The sequence below is a fragment of the Camelus bactrianus genome, chromosome 11 (assembly GCF_048773025.1).
Source record: "Camelus bactrianus isolate YW-2024 breed Bactrian camel chromosome 11, ASM4877302v1, whole genome shotgun sequence".
Classification (NCBI taxonomy): Eukaryota; Metazoa; Chordata; class Mammalia; order Artiodactyla; family Camelidae; genus Camelus; species Camelus bactrianus.
Genome location: NC_133549.1, coordinates 68,816,410 through 68,834,318, shown reverse-complemented (window position 1 = coordinate 68,834,318; position 17,909 = coordinate 68,816,410). Strand labels below are relative to the sequence as shown.

At 38.7% G+C, this 17,909-nt stretch overlaps 2 protein-coding genes across 23 annotated transcripts in view; both read left to right on the top strand.

Moving 5' to 3' along the window:
- USP54 (ubiquitin specific peptidase 54) overlaps positions 1-3,733 on the top strand; it is a 120,088-nt gene extending 116,355 nt beyond the window's left edge. For 14 of the 16 annotated variants that reach the window (XM_074374205.1, XM_074374202.1, XM_074374203.1 and 11 more), the window contains 2 exons: positions 284-470; positions 2,418-3,733. In XM_074374205.1, the coding sequence (XP_074230306.1) occupies positions 284-470; positions 2,418-2,977 (747 nt within the window). In that variant the 3' untranslated portion in view covers positions 2,978-3,733. Of the gene's footprint in view, positions 1-283; positions 471-2,417 lie in introns of those variants that run through there. The other 2 variants (XR_012510301.1, XR_012510300.1) reach the window with 2 other exon arrangements.
- A 1,760-nt stretch (positions 3,734-5,493) lies between these two features.
- The window catches only part of PPP3CB (protein phosphatase 3 catalytic subunit beta), a 43,242-nt gene continuing 30,826 nt past the window's right edge, over positions 5,494-17,909 (top strand). For all 7 annotated transcript variants that reach the window (XM_074374266.1, XM_074374263.1, XM_074374265.1 and 4 more), the window contains exons 1-3: positions 5,494-5,648; positions 16,781-16,981; positions 17,684-17,808. In XM_074374266.1, coding sequence (XP_074230367.1) covers positions 5,564-5,648; positions 16,781-16,981; positions 17,684-17,808 — 411 coding nt within the window. In that variant the 5' untranslated portion in view covers positions 5,494-5,563. The remainder of the gene's footprint in view (positions 5,649-16,780; positions 16,982-17,683; positions 17,809-17,909) is intronic.

Genomic DNA, 17,909 nt, shown 5'->3' with positions numbered 1-17,909 from the left:
AAGACCTTGTTGGTAGGATTGGGAAGGTTATGAGGGTTATGAGGAAGATGGGTTAGGGGGAAAGCATCTGCAGTTTGGTGTCTCCAGTTCATAGTGGTCAGGATGTTTCCTAGAGGGGCTGATGGGGAGAGTGATGAGTAAATTGGGTCTCTCTCTAGATTAAGGCATGTTTGTGCTCTAGTTTCCTCCATCTGCCCCTGCTTGCCTCACTGTGTTTACCCTACCATATCCTGCTGTGTGTTAATCCTCATCTCTATGTTTTTTTGTCTTGTCTCATTATAAGGATTCATCAAACGCGAGGAAAAAGCCTTTGGAAACCGGGCACCGTTGTTCCAGCTCCTCTTCCCTCCCTGTCATCCATGACCCTCCTGTGTTTCTCCTTGGTTCCCAACTCTACCCACCCCAACCACAGTTCCTGTCCCCAGATGTCTTGATGCCCAGCGTAGCAGGGGAGCCCCATAGACCCCCAGGTAACTCTCCCCAAATCTGATATTATGGGCCAGAATGTGGTACACGTCCAGGGATCTTGAAGGATCAAATCAGTACATCTTTTGAGGGTTGGGGGAGAGGGGTCCCAAGGTGGGATTATAAAGGGATATGAATTATACTGCTTTGAAGTTCAAGTATTGACCTAGATGAATTGTGATTGAATTATTTCTTGGGCAACATGATATAGACCAGAGATCCCAGAATCTAACTACCCATGAAAACGAACTGCTTCAGTCATGATAGGATATGCTTTTAAATGACCAAAGGGAGTTAATACAGAGTCTTTAGGATCCCCTCAAACAGAAAGTGTCATCTCTATCAGCTGGTTTTCTTTCCTTCTGTCCCCTGAGTCTCAGTTAAGGTATAGTTTAGGAAGACAAGGACTGAATGAGAGACTTGGAGAGACCCTGTACACAGTATACCCATACCATGTATATAGACCCGGACAATCCTAGGGCAGGTAGGCAACATCATCTGGCTTTCCTTGACCTTCCACAGCAGGATTTGTTCCTTTTCCTCCTCATGGGATGAATCTACAGTTTAAGGCAGTGATTCTCAATGGGAAAGGGAAGGTGCTATGGCATCTCGTTGGTAGAGTGGCCAGGGGTGCTGCTAAACATCCTGCAATGCACAAAGCAGTTTCCCTGCATACTCCCCACCCCATCACCCCCTGCAACAAAGAATTATTAGCCCAAGATATCAGTAGTGCCGAGGTTGAGAAACCTTGGCTACGAATATAAATTCCTGGAGCAAGGGATGGTTGTTCTAGGAACAGAAGATAGAATAGTATTATTGATATTTGTGTTCAAATTTTAGGATAAGCAATCCTTCTGGATAAATGGACTTCCTCTTTCTCAGTGGAGCATCCAGGTAGCCAGCCTCCTTTGACAGTTGTTTGGGGCATCTGATCAGTCAGGCAGCATTTATTGTAACCCACTCTGCACCAAATGCTACAGTGAATACAGGGGAGAAAGAAGGCAGCTTTCTGCTCTCAAAGAGCTCCAAGTTTCAATAATTAGACTATACATACATATAGAAGTATAGTATAGATGTTGATGGAACTTTTAAGATAAAGAATGAGAAGCATTTTTAAGAATGATTTTTGAAAAATTAATTATTTTGATTCTTTTAAGTAAAGGGGAATCAATGTATAGAAAAGGCATTCCACATTATGTGTGTGGGAGTAGACTGAACAAAAGCAGAGATCTTGGGAGAGGGTATATCCTTTGACAGTTCTGCCAAAAATGTTTTGGTATAAAGAAAAAAGCTTTAGTTATCCTGAAAGAAATTTTTATTTTGTGAGCCAATTCATTTTAGTATAATTCTCATGTTGTTATATATAGATTATTAAAAGGTATAATTTGATTACTCTTTTTTTTTAAGCTTTTAAAAAAATTAACACCTCTATCCAGTAAATGAGGAAGAAACAAAACTTATGCTTAGCATGCACAAGGTCCTGGGTTCAATCCCCAGTACCTCCTCTAAACAAACAAATAAATGAACCTAATTACCTCCTCCCAAAAAACCAAACCAAAACAAAAAAATACAGGATTAAAAAAAAGCAGAGATCCCAGAGAAGGAGCAAGAATGTAAGCAGAGACAGCTTATCTGGTGTGAAGGTACCATGTTAAGAAAAGCTGAGTGGTGGCTTTAGGAATAGAGTTGTCACAATGAGAATAGAAATTTGTAATATTAGGGAGCCATTCGTGTGTGTGTGTGTGTGTGTGTGCGTGTGTGTGTGTGTGTGATTTTGGTATATGTTAAGAGTTTTAAAAAATGAAATTAAAAGCAAAGCTACGTTTTTCTTTCCTTTGTGTGAATGTTCTTGGAGAGGTGGGGAGTTGGGAGACACAGCCAGGAATGGTCCTCTGGGAAGGAGAATGGTTTGTTGAAGATGCTCAATCTTTGGGTTTCTTTTCTCTTCCCAGGAACTTCGAGGAGTGTCCAGCAGTTTCTGGCTATGTGTGACAGGGGTGAAACTTCCGAAGGGGCCAAGTGCACAGGAAGGACTTTGAATTACTGGAGTCTCCCCCATCATTCCAGAACAGATGCTTCATGGGCACCGTGGTCAGAGACCAACCAGCATATTGGGGCCAGACTCCTGACTACTCCAGGATGCAAGCCTCAGCTAACCCACACTGCCACACCACCAGAAAGACACCAGGGCCTTCAGGTTCCTCATGCTCAGTCCTGGGGGGATCTTTCCCATTCACCCTCCCACCCTACCATTGTTCACCTTGTGTGTCCACCATCAAGCAGTCTTCCTGTACCCCTGAGGTCAGCTTGGAATTCCAGTCCTGTTCCAGGGTTTCGCACCCCTGGTCCTCGAAGAGTAGACATGCCCCCAGATGATGACTGGAGGCAAAGCAGTTATGCCCTGCCTTCTAGGCACAGGAGGACAGGGAGAGAGGAGTTTCTGTTTGTCCTAGCAGATGCCCCAGGAAGAGAACAGATCAGAGCTAGAGCCCTGCAGCACAGCATGTGGTAAGAGTCACCCCTTTCCTCTCCTGAAGCCACAGTTTTCTCCATTAAACTGTACTGTGGCAGAGTTGGTACCCTGCGTACCTGTGGGGTTGTTCTTGTCTCATCTCAACATAGAGCTGGCAGTTTCTTCCAGTGATGCCAGGAACCCCTAAAGAGACCTGGCTCTTTGAGAGAGAATATTTCAAATTCCAATTTCCATTCACCTAGCAAAAGGAAGCAGCTGCTGTGTAGGGCTTTATTTGACCCACTTTAAAGATAAATCCATATTACTCTGGACACTAGCCATTCCTTAGGATTTTAGGGTCAACACTTTATTCCTGGATACTCTATGCCCCTACCTGCACCTAAGCCCTTATCCTTTGTTCCCTACTACATTACCAGCTTCTGTTCTTTGTTTTATCCCCTGTGCCTATTATCTGACCTTCTGTCTTCCCCATCCCCCTTCCTGGGAGAGACATGTAGCCCTGTGGTTGGTTCTGACTACATCATTCAGGCTAGCCCACCTGCCCAGATGGTAAGCCTTCCCTCTGCCCCAAAGCTTAGGCCTAGAATGCAGAGCTGCTAACATAACATTTGGTCGTTTGAACAGATGGAGTCAGGCACACTAACATACCCTCCTGTCCTCAGCAGCAGAGCCATTACTGCCACTTGCTCAGTCGCCGTTGTAAACCCTCAGAGTCAGCTAAACTATTTTAGGGCCAAACATACTGTTTTTGTAAAGTATTTTTCATTAATAAATCTATAAGATAGTTCTATTTAATTCCTGGTCATTCAGTTGTCTAATTCCTTTTGTATGCTCTTGCTTTTTTGTATTGGGGTGGGGAGGCTTGGAGAAGCAAGAAATACCAATTCTCAGTGGCTTGGGGCTCTCAAAGAGAGAGCCATGGCATAAAAAATTATATATCCATACATACACACACATATGTATTTATGTGTATATATATGTATATGTATGTGTATATATGTATATGTATGTATATATATATATATATGTGGCTTTTGACTGAGTGAAAGTGAGGAGCTAAAGAGGACTTTGAAGGATAGTTGAAGGGTATATATTCAAGGTGTGAATCAATGGGTCCTAGTATGGAGTGACTTTCCTTATTATTGCTGCTGGTATACTTTCTATCCCTTTCCTGCCAAGAAGCACTCAACACATTACACACTTTCTCCTTCCCTCCTTAGGGAAATTTTCTGAGGATTCAAACTCCTCTTACAAACTCACTTGTGCTTTATTTACTCTTGGTGCCCTCCCTCTACAAGTTTGTGATATGCCTCTAATCCCTTCCTTGCTCTCTTCCCATGGCTGCCCCTCCCCTTCCCCTGTGGAATTACTGCACTTCCATGCCGGAAAGATCCATTTTCACCCCTGCCTCACTCCCAAATTCATCTCCCTCTGAAAGATATTTTGTGGGCTCCCTTTGCAAAGAACATTTATTGGGCACTTTTCTCCTCTTTTACCTCAGGTTTCAGGATCATTGAGATTGACAAAATGAAGAGGTAGAAAGGAGCTCTTTGAGACCTTTGGACCACTGCTTACCTAATTATCACCGTCCATTATGAACAGATTCTAAGCACATGTAGTATTGAGCAGAAGGATAGGCAGGAATTTCTCACCCTATCCCACTTGGATCCCATGCCATCAAGATATATATAGATCTTAGGTTATATGCTGATCTCTGTTCATGATTCAGTACATCTCCTGGTGTCACACACACTCTTCCAATAATTATTAATTGAACAGTCAGTTCTAGTCCCACTACCCCTTCCATATGAATGCCCATCTCTCTTCTGTAAGTCTCCTGGGCCCACATTGTGTATGGGCACAGAAATACACTATGAGGTATTTCTTATGAGGAACTAATTTCCAATTCCCTATTTACTCCTCGGCCTTCGAAATCTATTCTCTGAATGAATCAAGAGGGAGGCTGTGTCTTTTTCAGGTAAATTCTGTAGACTCTGAACATCTCTTGGTGTCATCCCTTCCTTTCCTCTTACCTGTTTTGATTCTTAACCCTTGGAGTTTAGTCCGCTCTACCTGAATTCTTGCTTTGTGCCTTCAGCCTCTTGACAATTCCAGATTCTCTCTCAAACTCTATTTTGAACCGCTGCTTCTCTCTAGAACCTAGAATACCTCTATTTCTCCTGCCACTTACCAACTAAAGTACCCCGATCTGGTAGCCAATTTGTTATACATTTATTTCTCTATTAGCAGGAGATTCTTAGGTTTGATCAAGTCTTCCCAGCTTCCTGGGAGCTCCATGAAAGCCGGTGTCGTGTTCCCTAGCACTTTCACCGTAGCAACTAGCTACAGCCAGCCACCTCTCCTCACAGTTTCTGCCTGCCCAGAATTTTAACCTGATCCCTTGGCCTCGTCCTGTTTCCCTCCTAGCTTCAGTAATTTTGCCCAAGTCCCTAGAGCCTGCTCCGCCCCCGCCCCCGCACGCGCGGTGCATGCCGGTCTTAGCCTCTCTGTAGGGAAAAGAGGATCCGCCATGTTCCCCGGCGGCGCCGCCGCTTGGCTCTGGTAGCCGCCGCCCCCGCCCCCAACCCCGCCCGGTCCAGCGCCTAGCCGAGCCCCGGGCCCAGCATGGCCGCCCCGGAGCCGGCCCGGGCTGCACCGCCCCCACCCCCGCCCCCGCCGCCCCCTCCCGGGGCTGACCGCGTCGTCAAAGGTGAGAGGTGGACGAAGCCCTGGGGGCCTGGCCTGAGGAGCTGTGTGAGGGCGGGCGGGAGACCGTCCCCTCCGGAGCGGGCCCGGAAGGGCGGGCGAGTGACTGGCTGTCTCCCTTGGGGAGTGGCCCCTGGGCGGGCCCCTGCTGAGCTGGGCTGGGCTGAGTCGGTGGCGGCGGCTCCGGGTCTCTCGCTTGCCTTCAGACCAGGGCGGGGGTTTCGCTCTCGAGGTCTCCTAGCCGAAGGGGTGAGGCTGCTAGCCGCAGTGAGCCCCTTTCTTTTCCTACTCGGCCTGTCAAAGCGGCCCAGAGGCCGCGATTAGCTTCCTGCACCGCGACAGCTGCACGCCTGGCTTGCCGGCGCGGACCGAGGGGCTCGGAGACCTTCAGCCACGCGGGGCCAGGCGATGAGCAGTCAGAAATCACCTCGGCTTTGGCCCACGCGTGCTCCCCAGTGACAGCCGTACGGCCCATTCGCGCCTAGTTAGCGCCAGCCGCAGGGGTTCGCGCTCGGCCGAGCGGTGTCACCTCGCGCGGAAATCGGGGGGGACCGTATGGGATTGGACAAGGGTGAAAGGACGAGCCGGAATTTGGGGGCCCCGGCTTTACGTGCAGAACAGATAGAGAAAAGGCAGCAGAAAAGAAAAAAGCCTCCTGGATGGGAAGAAGCATTTACTTAGAAAACACTGGTCAGAGGCCAAAAGGGGTTACCCCTCCCCTGCAGGCAGACACCTACACACTCCTCCTAGAAGAAAAAGTTAATATTTCTCAGCTGGCGCAGAATTTATGGATGTTGAACGACAACAGGTCAACAGATTAAATTAGAGAAATGAAGGCTAATTGAGAGTTACTTAAGATTTCCTTGCTCTCTCGGAGAGCCCATCAACTTCAAACACTGCTGTGGAGGTGAAAAACATAATTTGAAAGGATTTTTCTTTACCATTTAGCTTGGTCAATAAATTGAAATCACTTTAGAATAAAGTTTTCTTTATTGTATCACGTTTATTTTTGAAAGATGGATACTTTATTTGTTTTATTTATTTTTCATTCAGCTTCTCAAATATACTGGCACAATGTTTAAGTAACTGTTAGCCCAGTTTTGGAAATCTGACTAGACCTGTTTCCATTAAAATATTTATAAACAAGAAAAACTTCCTTTGTGGTTTTTTAATTTAAATTTTTCAATTTGAGCCTCCTTTAATAACAACACTGATTTGCATCTAGGCTTATGTAGATAATTTTTAAAACTTAGTAGTTATCTATTTGGGCCAGGCATTGGAATGAGCTGCATAAAGAGTTCATGGAATCCTTGTCCTGAGAAATCTTTTTAAAAAGAGAAAGAAAAAAGATTGGTAGTTCAGGTATTCATCCTATCATGAAATCCTGAAGTTTTGTAGGGGTTGGGAGTAGGAGACATAGGCTGCCTCTTCATTTTTTGACTGTATACCTGTGCTATATGTTAATTTCCCTGGGCACTTTCCACCCTACAATTAGATGGGACAACCAGTCACATCCTTGAACAGTGATTTAATGGTATCCTTATGCTTGTGAATCTACTTGTTTTTTGTCACATATGTGGTAATATTCGTCCTGTACTGCTTAATACAGTAAGAATACGATTCTAAACATAAGGCATATTCCTTAAGGGTGAGTTGTGAATGCAAGACACAGTCATGTTTGCAGTTTATTGATATGGAATAAAAGTTGTTCGATTTAGGTAAACAGGAGTTTGTTGGTATAGAAAAATTATAGTTAAGTAGAGCTCATGGATATAAGATCTCATGTGCTTAGTAGTACATTCTTAAAGACAGCTTTCATTTCTTTATATAATGTGTTAGGCAATGAAATGACTGATATGGACCACATGCTTAGAGATGGTGTTTAACAGACTAGTTTGCGTGGCTCATGGATTCTCATCTCTGGCTGCCTTGGAAGTTACTGGGAAACAACCTTTCACACAGAAACATGCTTTTAGATTTCACCTTCAAGCTTCTTTTCTTGCCTTCCTCATTCAATAATTGTGCTATAGTGTTGCACTTGATGACAAAGAACACCAGTTTCCTGAAGATATATGACCACAGTGCTATTTCAGCTTAAGTTTAACATGTTAAAATCCAGATTTCTTTTAAGTCCAGTATGTGCTAGTTTGGCTTCTGTACCATTTCATAGTAGTAATGTTACGGAGACCATCATTGGCATTGAATATAAAAAGTCTTTTACTACCTGAAAGTTTTCTTTCTTGTCTCTAAATTTTATGCTTTTACACTTTTAGTAGGGAGGCCTATATTTTATGGTCATACAGGTTTTCAAGGGAAAATGTATCTTTTTGTGTTTAGTAACAGATGAAATTCACTTCATGTGAAGTTTGAGATCTTGGAATACTGCACGTGATTCATGTATAAATTATCTATTCACTAAAATCATCGGTGGTAATTCCATATCACAGATTATGGTTGATTAGTTTTCCTGGTTAGTTAAAGCAGTTCAGTTCTGAGCCTACTCCAGCTGCTGGCTCTGGTCAGATTCTTCTGTTTGAAAGTTGATGTAGCCCACGTGGTTTAGGTGAGATAACATGCCCTCTTAACTATTTTCTGTCAAGCATTTTTCTATCGTTAGCTCAGATAAGAAATTGGAAATAAGAAAACAGAAACAAACGAGGAAAAACAGCTAATTATATCTGCTTGAGTGCTTTACTGCCACATCAGCAAAATTGGTGTGGCTAATAAAACCTGAAACCTTAAACTTACATATATTGCATCCCCGGAAATTTACTTGACCTGAATTGTCCAGCTACTTCCTTTTCTTTCTAGATACTTAAAAAATAAAAAAATAAAAAACTTTTTTTTTTTTAAAATAAAGATACTGGGGGTTGAACCCAGAACCTCATGCATGCTAAGCATGTACTCTTACCACTGACATATTCCCCACCCTCCTTTAAAAATGTACTTTTTGCTCTATAGACAAACTCCCAGATTTGTAAAACTAGATTATCCCTTGAGATTATTAAATGTATTAGTCTTGATACACAAATTGACCTTTATAACTTGCAGTGCATTGTCTATGTAATATTTATGTTCTTTTTAGCACCCACAGTGTGACTCACTTTCTTTTGCATTCAACATGTTTTCTTTATTTCCCAGGTTATATTAACCTTATCGTTTCAGTTACTGGACTCTCAGGATTGAACCAAAATGCTGAAGTGTGTGTGTTGTTAAGTTTTTTAAGCTGTTATATATATGATGGGCAGCCTTATGATTCATTTAGGTTCTGTTGCCAGCTGCCCTGCTTATCTCTCTGAGGTCATTTGGCTAAAGTGTTTTCCAGTACCTTAGCTTTATTAGGATTGCTTATTTTCATTACAGATTTGTAGATGACTCGCATTGGTCTTGGGGTCACATAGCTACTTAAGTGTTTTTTACTAGTTCTTTTTCATGATGTTTTAAAGCAACTTGAATTTTAATTTTTGCTTACAAAATCTATTTTGTAGACTTACCTATCTAAAAAAGATGACTCTGAAAATGATATTTCTTTTTCTTTCCACCCTCATTAAGCTGTTTAGTATGCTTACTAAAATAAATCTTCAGTACCATGTGTCCTAGAGAAAGCAGAGGAACAGAGAATATTGTGTGTGTGTGTGTGTGTGTGTGTGTGAAAAAGAGCGTGAGAGGGAAAGAGAACACTGTGGTAACAAGTCATCTTAGAACGAAAATGCCAGGGAAGAAATACAGCTGCTCAGTAGTGAGGCAAAAGCTTCAGGTTCCGGAGTTATTGAATGAATTGGTGTAAGGAAAAGTTTGGTGAAAGATTCTTGGTTTATTAGATGAAGTGTGTTTTAGTGCCAATCATATGACTTGATTTCATCATAAAATGTTTGTTTATATACAGAGATTAAATAAGCTAAAGCTCATTGGCATACTTGTAGGTAGAATTTACTTTGGAAGTTCAGAGTTATCAAATAGCAAATATTTAATGCTTGCTGTATAGCTAAAAGGTAAGGAAACAGAAGTATAAAAGCTAAAATACAATCTTGGTCCTTGGGGAAATAAGTAGTCATGAAGGGTTAATTATTTATGTCATAAGGCTGGGTGTGATTAATAATTGCCAGATAAATGGCAGATCTGGGGAGTTGAGTTCAAAAGAGGGAGTGATGTCTCTGGACTGGAGTGGTCTAGGAGAAAAGAGGCCTTGAATGATGGGTAGGATTCAAATAGGCAGGAGATTGGGACCATTTATTTGTACAACATTTACGGAGTTCCTGCTTAGTACCAGACCTTATATTAGGCATTAAGGAGACAGAATTAAATTTGATATATTATGATAGATTCTCTTGGAAGCAATCTAGTGGGGGAGACATTATTGCAAATAAATTGATATAATGAATTAGGTACAAAGTGCTCCTGGAGCTGTAAAGAAGGAATTGACCGTCTTACTTGGAGAGACTCTAAGCTTCACTTAAAGGATTATGTTTTGAGATAAGCCTTGAAGGATAAGTAGAATTTCTCCAGATAGAAGGTAGGGCTGCAGCAGAGAAAATATTTTCTGGTAGAGAAGACAGCAGCAGCAAGACACAGAGGTTGAAAAAAGCATGAAATGTGTGGTAGTGTTGTGTAAAGTTCTGGCAAGGAGTAGCAGGAGATGAAGTTGGAAAGGATATTTTGTACACCAAGTTGAGGATCTGAAACTTAAACTAATAAGCAGTATAGCCTTTAGATGGTTAAGGCTCTGGAGTCAGACTGCTTGGATTTGAATCCTAGTTCTACCTTAATAACCTTTTCTCTGAAGACAAGATACTTAATATCACCAACCCTCAATTTTCTCATCTGCAAAATAGAGTTAATAAAATATTATTATGGGATTTTTGAAGAATTAATAGAGACAGTTCATATAAAATTTGTACCACAGTGCTTGGCACATAATAATCAATGATAGCCATCACCATAATTATTATTGAAGGTTTTAAAGTAGATCTTGGTTTTTGAAAGCTAACGTAACATTGTGTAGAACAAAATACTAGAATGGGAGAGGCTTAAATCAAAGTGTCAGAATATTAATGAGGTAGTGCAGGTGCAGAATGACCATGGCATGAATTAAGAGAAAGACAGAAACCAGATGTGACACAAATTCTGAGTGATATTAGAAAGTAGATATATTGGATCAGTGACTGGGTATGAGAATGAAACAGGTGAAAGAGCAAGCCTTTTTAAGAAAACAGTTTTTCTTGCTTTCGTGATTGTTTAAATTGAGCAAATGTAGTTGGAGTCAAAGATTGGAGTGATACTTAAGAGGCTGGGAATGGTTAGGGTAAGAAGGACTTTGAAAATAAATTCAGGCTTTTTTTCTCGTTTTTTCTTTAGTCCTTAAACTACTCCAAATTTTTGAGTAGGTTAATCTAGCTGTGCTTTGTACAATCAAGGGAGTGGAAAAATAGGACGTGGTTAGATTTTTCTAGTACACAAATGATAAGAACTTGAACTAGCATTGCAGCAATGGAGATGTAAAAAAAAAAAAAAAAAAAGAGACAGAGAATTTGAAGAATCATTAGGACTTGGAGTCCAGAAAGAGAATGATAACCAAAATTTTAAGTTTGAGAGACAGAGAATGATGATACCGTAACAAAAATAAGCCAGGAAGGGGAACCAATTCTGAGGGAAAGATACTACATTCAAAAGACCACCACAAATTAAAAGGAACCCAAGGGATACCTGGAACATTTGAAGACAGTGCTGTAGAATTTATTGAATCTTTCCTTAGAGCATGTGGCCAGTGCCTGCTTCTACCCTGGCAACTAATGGATTATACTATTTTTCATGATGAGAAGACTTTTGTTGACTCTTTTAGTCAGAAGAGCATTATCATTATATTGGTATAAGACAAATGGTATTGGAGTAGCATTCTGAAGACATCAATTTCAATCACAGCTCTACTCCTTATGAGAGCCATTTAACTTATCTAAACCTGTTATCCCATTTGTGAAATTGAGATAAAACTTGCCATACCAAACTCACAGGATGTCTCTGAAAATCATATAGGATTATGTATGTGAAAGCACTTTGTAAAGTGTAAATGAAGCACTATAAAATATTGTTATGGCTACATAAATTAGTGTAAAGATAAGCAGTATTTTAGAAATAATAACTGATATATCATTAATTCAGTAAACATTCATTAGTTTGATGTTCTATGTTCTAATCATTAGCTATGTAGAGATAAAAAATAGCTTTCCCTTCAGGAGCTCATAAGCTTGTGGGGGAGACAGATGCTTACAATACAGTTTGTAAGTGACATGATGTGGGTATGCATCATATGCTTTGCTATGGGACCACAAAGAGGAGGCACCATTAACTTAGCCTGGAAATGGGAGAAGTTTTCAAGAATTGGAATGCTGAAATGAAATGAGGTTTAAGGACAAGGAGAAGTTAGACAAAAGGTGGGAATAGTGTACCCCCAAACAATACAGTGTGCACAATACAGAGATTTTTTTAAAGTGATGTAATTTCAAAAATGAAAATAAAATGGAGTATAGAATGTGTCTGGAATATGAGTGGCAGAAGGTGAAGGTTGGAAATGTAGGCAAGGGTCAGATCACAAGGGATCTCATATGACATGTTAAGATACAGAATTTGAGTTTTATGTGATGAATTCAATCTTAAAACAGGAGAACGTTGAGATTTGAATTTTAAAGAGAATATTCTGAGTTACTGTGGAGCATGGGCAAAATTGAAAAAATTTTAGTAATTTTAGGGGGAAAAAAGGTCCTTATTCAGTGTCTTTGGACCAAAGGAACAAAAATAGATCAGAGAATTATTTAGGACCTGTTGGCCATGTTTAGGGTGAGGAAGAAAGAGACTTCTAGGATAATTTCCGGATGTGTAACTATGTTAGTGATAGAGGGAAAGACCATACATTAAGTTTTGGACATGTTAAGGTATCTATCTAACATCCAAGTGGAGATATTTGACAGTTTAATAAGGATCTGGAGTTTAGTGGCAGGGTCTGTACTGAATAATATATTTGGGAGTCCACAAAATATAGATTTTAGTTGAAGCTGTGGTTATAAATGAGTGTGATATGAGGGCCAAGGACGGAATCCGAGGACACACACTGTCATAAGATCATGAAAAGGACTAGAAGTTCATGAAGTAAGCTGATTAGGTATGACCAGAGAATTAAGAGAAAAGCCAGGGGAGTGATTTGAAGAACCCAAAAGAGGAGAGAGTTACAAGATAGAGAAATAGTGCAGAAGTCAGATAAATGTAGATTGAGGAAAACTGACAAAAGGGTGATAAAATGAAGATATCCACTGTAGATTACTATTTCAAGAAGCTTATTTGTAAAATAAGGGATATATATATATACAGCAGAAACAGAGATGAGGAGTGAGGGAGAGTTGCTTATTTGAGTTGTTTTTAAGATCATAGAGACTTAAGTATAGTTGCCTCTCTGTATCCTTGGGGGATTAGTTCCAGAACACCCCTCCCCATTCCAAAATCGTGGATGCTGAAGTCCCTTATGTAAGGGTTTAGTATTGGCATATAACCTGCCCACATCCTTTAAACATATACTTTAAATCATCTCTAAATTACTTATAATACCTAATACAGTGCAAATGCTATGTAAATAGTTGCTAGAGAGGCAAATTCAAATTTTGCTTCTTAGGACTTTCTGGAATTTTATTTTTTAAATATTTTCTATCTGTAGTTAATTGAATCCATACATGAGAACCTGTGGTTATGGAGGGTTGACTATTTGTCTGCTCTAAGGAAGGATCCAATAGTGAGTCAGAGGCAAGAGAAACAGAATAGGGGCATGGATGGGGTGAGAGGGTGATTGAAGATAAAAGGTTGGAGGAGTGGGATTCAGAGCACAGTAGAATGTTTTATACTGCATGAGAGGAATGCCTCTTTCTTGTGATAGGAAAAAATGTAAAAATGAATACTGCCGTGGATGTGGTTAGAAAGGGGTAAAAATGTGAAATTTGGTTTGGGGGCCTCCATCTTCTCTGAAATTGGATGCAAAGTTGATTACTGAGTAAGAGATAAAGTAAGTGAAGGGTTCAGGGAAGATGTGACCATTTAAAATCTCCACTGAGGAGAGTGGGAGAAGACACAGACTAGAATGTTTAATAGGATTGCTGGCAAGTGCCAATGACCAACTAAGTTTGAGACCATGAATTTGTAGTAGTACTGAGCTATTTTGATGATTTTATACTTAGCATCCAAGTTAGAAGGTAACTCATCCAAGAATTGGAGTTTTGCGAGTAGGACAAAAGGACAAAACAATTCAGGATGTTGTTTAAAAAGTTGGTAGGTGGTGGAATAACTTCAAAACTGTAGGAAGCAGAGGTATCCAGAAGGGGATTGATTAGGAGAGAAAACTTTATAACCTGAGAATAGATGGAAATGCTTTTAAAGTACCTTAGGAGTTGCAAAACAGTAGTAGTTGAGAATATTAATTTTTGATGAAAAAAATGTAGCCCTCTATTGACCAACAAAGTCAGTAATTAACTGCCTGTTAGGCAACAAATGCTGTTTGGTCAGTTTTCTTTTGCTTAGTCAGATCACATTCTGTGTCTCCTTTCTTTAGCTTCCGAAGAGTACATGCCTTTTGCATCTTACTTTCTTATTTACTGATACATTAAATCATATTCTTTTGAAACTCACTCTTCTCCACTTTTAGTGTTGTGTGGTTAGAACAAGAGTGATCGTTACTTTCCTTCTATTTTTATCTATGGTGGCATTTCTTCACCCCTCAACCTGTGTCCATTCCTTTAAAGAGACCCCAGCGGGTCTTGAAATGTAAAAGTATGCCTTGAGTTGAAAAAGAAGTGAAAAAGCATAGGTCTGGAGGCAGTTGATACTTTTTTTTTCTCCAGATGAATAAAGACATTCTGGCTCTTGGTTAAAGAGGGGCAATACTTCAGTGTGACCTTCAGTGGGGCTTTGACAACGTGCATGAAAATGTGCAGTACCTTGGGTGACTGGCTGAGTCAGGAGGAGGGGGATGGTCTCCTAGATGGATTTTTAGGAAGTTCTATATTTTGAACAAAATTCAGCCATTGGTGGAATTAGGTTGTTGGTTATTAGGAAGTATACATAATCTAGAATGCAGCATCTTAAACAGTATTTCTTTTCCTGAATAGAGTGATAAAAAAATTCTCTTGGCCTGATGAGAAAAATATGATCCCGTCTTGATCTCAGAAATTTGTATTTAAGAGATATTTAAACTCACTTTTATAATGTCTCAAAAGTAATTTTTGATTTATTTAGTAATCAGTTATTAATTTTGGTAATTTTTAAACAATTGGTTTACTGATAGGGGCAAATTTGGTTATAGCATATAGTATAATGGTTTGTTTAATCTTTAGTTGGAGAAAAACATACATTAACACAAGTTTTTAGTTTATTAGAATCTAGACATACTATATTTGGGGGAACAAAATGTATTTTAATCCCTTGTTCTAAGTGCAGTAAAAAGTTATTGTAGTAAGTGTGTTCTAACAAAGGGGAGAGAAAAGCATATTCAAGTTTCGTTGTACTAAGTGTCAAAAAAAAAAAAAAAAAGCAAGAGGGATTGATGATTTCAAAGTCTTTTAGAAATGGTTGATATCCCTCTGCCTTAGTTCTTGTCTCACTTCTGAAGGATTGAGTTCTTCCTAAATTTTTTTTCCTCCTGTGAGAATGTGGTTATTTATTATTATTTCTTAGGTAATTGATATAATTCTAACCCAGCCCCCTGTTTTTAGTTACTTTAAATTGAACTATGAATAAGCAGTTCGTCCTGTGCTTTTCTGGTCATCTATATAATAATTGATAATCACAGTGATAACCCTGAAACATTAAGAAAATACTATATACTATATGCCTGAGTATAAAGTGAGTTTTTTCTAAAAATAGTTTTTATTTCAGAAAAGAGGGAGCTGCCTTACATTTGAGTCTGTATGTAGACTAGATTCTTATTATAAATTTCTCTCTTGCTTTCTTTATTTTGAAAAATGAAGTACTATTTGGTAAAGAGCCTAAAACTACTTCAGTCTAAGCAGATTTTGAATGTATAAAGAGGGTGTTTGTTGGATTCAGTAAAAAAGAAATAAAAAGTTTTAAGAAATATATTTTTCCTAGATACATGACCTCTAAACTGTGGTAGATGCCATTGAATATAGACCTTCATGTTTTCCATTCCATTTTACAAGTAACAGTTTAAAACAGTATAGTTGGTGATTACTTGTGGAAATTGTAAATATATACTACAGGAGTAAAAAGGCCAACTATTTCAGTAGTTAGACAAATGAAAACTGTGGTTTAGGAAAAATTTGCCATGATAGCATTCATTGTACATGTGTTCAAAAATTGCTGTATCTCAACTAAAGTGGAGATGAGGATTATTTGCTTTTGAAAATTGTGTTAGATGACTCAAAAAGTGAATCCAAAGGTAAGGAATATACTGATGTCGAAAATGTTTGTAAAGATTTTGAATGAAAGTGAAACGTGAAGGTAGGAGAAAAAACAGTATTTCAAAATTATTATTTATCAGTGTTATTTATTTTGTATTTTTTAAAACATTTTTTATTGAGTTATAGTCAGTTTACAATGTTGTGTCAATATCAGTGTTATTTTAAATCTATATGTGCATCTAAATTAAATTTTGTAAGTAAGCATTTGGCTATTTATCTACCTCCCTAGAAGTTTCTATTCAAGTTTGCCAAAAGGCACTGTTTTATATATTCTTATTAGGAACATGGTGGATTATTATATTTGGGATTTCTTTCTATTCAAACTTATGTGGTATTAAGTTATATTTATTGTATTTCATTTAAGATGAAAAGTGTATAATATCCTTTGAGAGTTCTGCCAAAAAGTGTTTTGGTATAAAGAAAAAAAGCTTTAGTTATCCTGAAAGAACTTTTAATTTTGTGAGACAATTCATTTTCCTAATAATTCTCATGTTATATATAGATTATTACAAAGTATAATTTGACTACTCTTTTTAAAAGCTTTTTAAAAATTAACATCTGTATCAAGTAAATGAAGAAGAAACAGCTTTTCAGTTTATACTCTAATTTACCTAGATCCATTGATTAGTTTGTATGTTAATATATTAATAGTGATTTATTTTTTATTAATTAAAAAAAATTGCAGCTGTCCCTTTCCCCCCAACACATCGCTTGACATCTGAAGAAGTATTTGATATGGATGGGATACCCAGGGTTGATGTTCTGAAGAACCACTTAGTAAAAGAAGGTCGGGTAGATGAAGAAATTGCACTTAGAATTATCAATGAGGGTGCTGCCATTCTTCGGAGAGAGAAAACCATGATAGAAGTAGAGGCTCCAATTACAGGTACACTTATTTATGTTTTGGATATTATTTTTTTTACTACCCCATTATTTAGTTGCCTAAATATAAAGCTGTTTCCTCTTCATTCATATTGTATACTAAATTAAGATTACATGGGCATTATCTTGAATTTCCAGATTATTTTCTGTAACTTTTAAAGTTTTTGCCTGTTTTCAATGAATAAACATGATCCTAAATAATCCTGAGTGTAGAAGTTAGTCTAATATGTTTTTGTGAAGGTTCCATCAGTTGTGTTGGCCATAATTGAATTTGATTCAACAAATACTTACTTACTTTGCTCCCAGTCATTAGGGGCAAATACCTCAGTGCCATATCAGATATCAAAAATGGTCATTTAGAATTCAACAGAAAGTACTGAGTTAGAATAGAGATTTTACTGCCACCATTATAATTTTGTCATCCTATGGTACACATGCGTGGCTTCCTAAAGAGAAGCTTTATAAACTTAGGTGAAAATTTTGTCACTGGCTACAGATTTCATTATTGTTGTATCTTGTTCTAGATCTTGAGCACATGAACACTTGAGTACACATTATACCTATCATGACTCTTCTTTAATTACTTCCTTCTCTGACATTTCTTGATAGAATTTTACACTATCTCTTATGTAAAATAAATTAGAATTTAAGTAAAACTTGTTATTTCAGAGCTTTTTTTTCATATCTAATAATCTTCTTGTTTCAGTGTGTGGTGACATCCATGGCCAGTTTTTTGATCTGATGAAACTTTTTGAAGTAGGAGGATCACCTGCTAATACACGATACCTTTTTCTTGGTGATTATGTGGACAGAGGTTATTTTAGTATAGAGGTAATAATCATACACTGTCATTTGATTTGCTTTTAAGTGTTATCATAGATGATTTCCATTAACTTCTAATAAAATAAGTTCCTTAAATTACCTGTATTGGG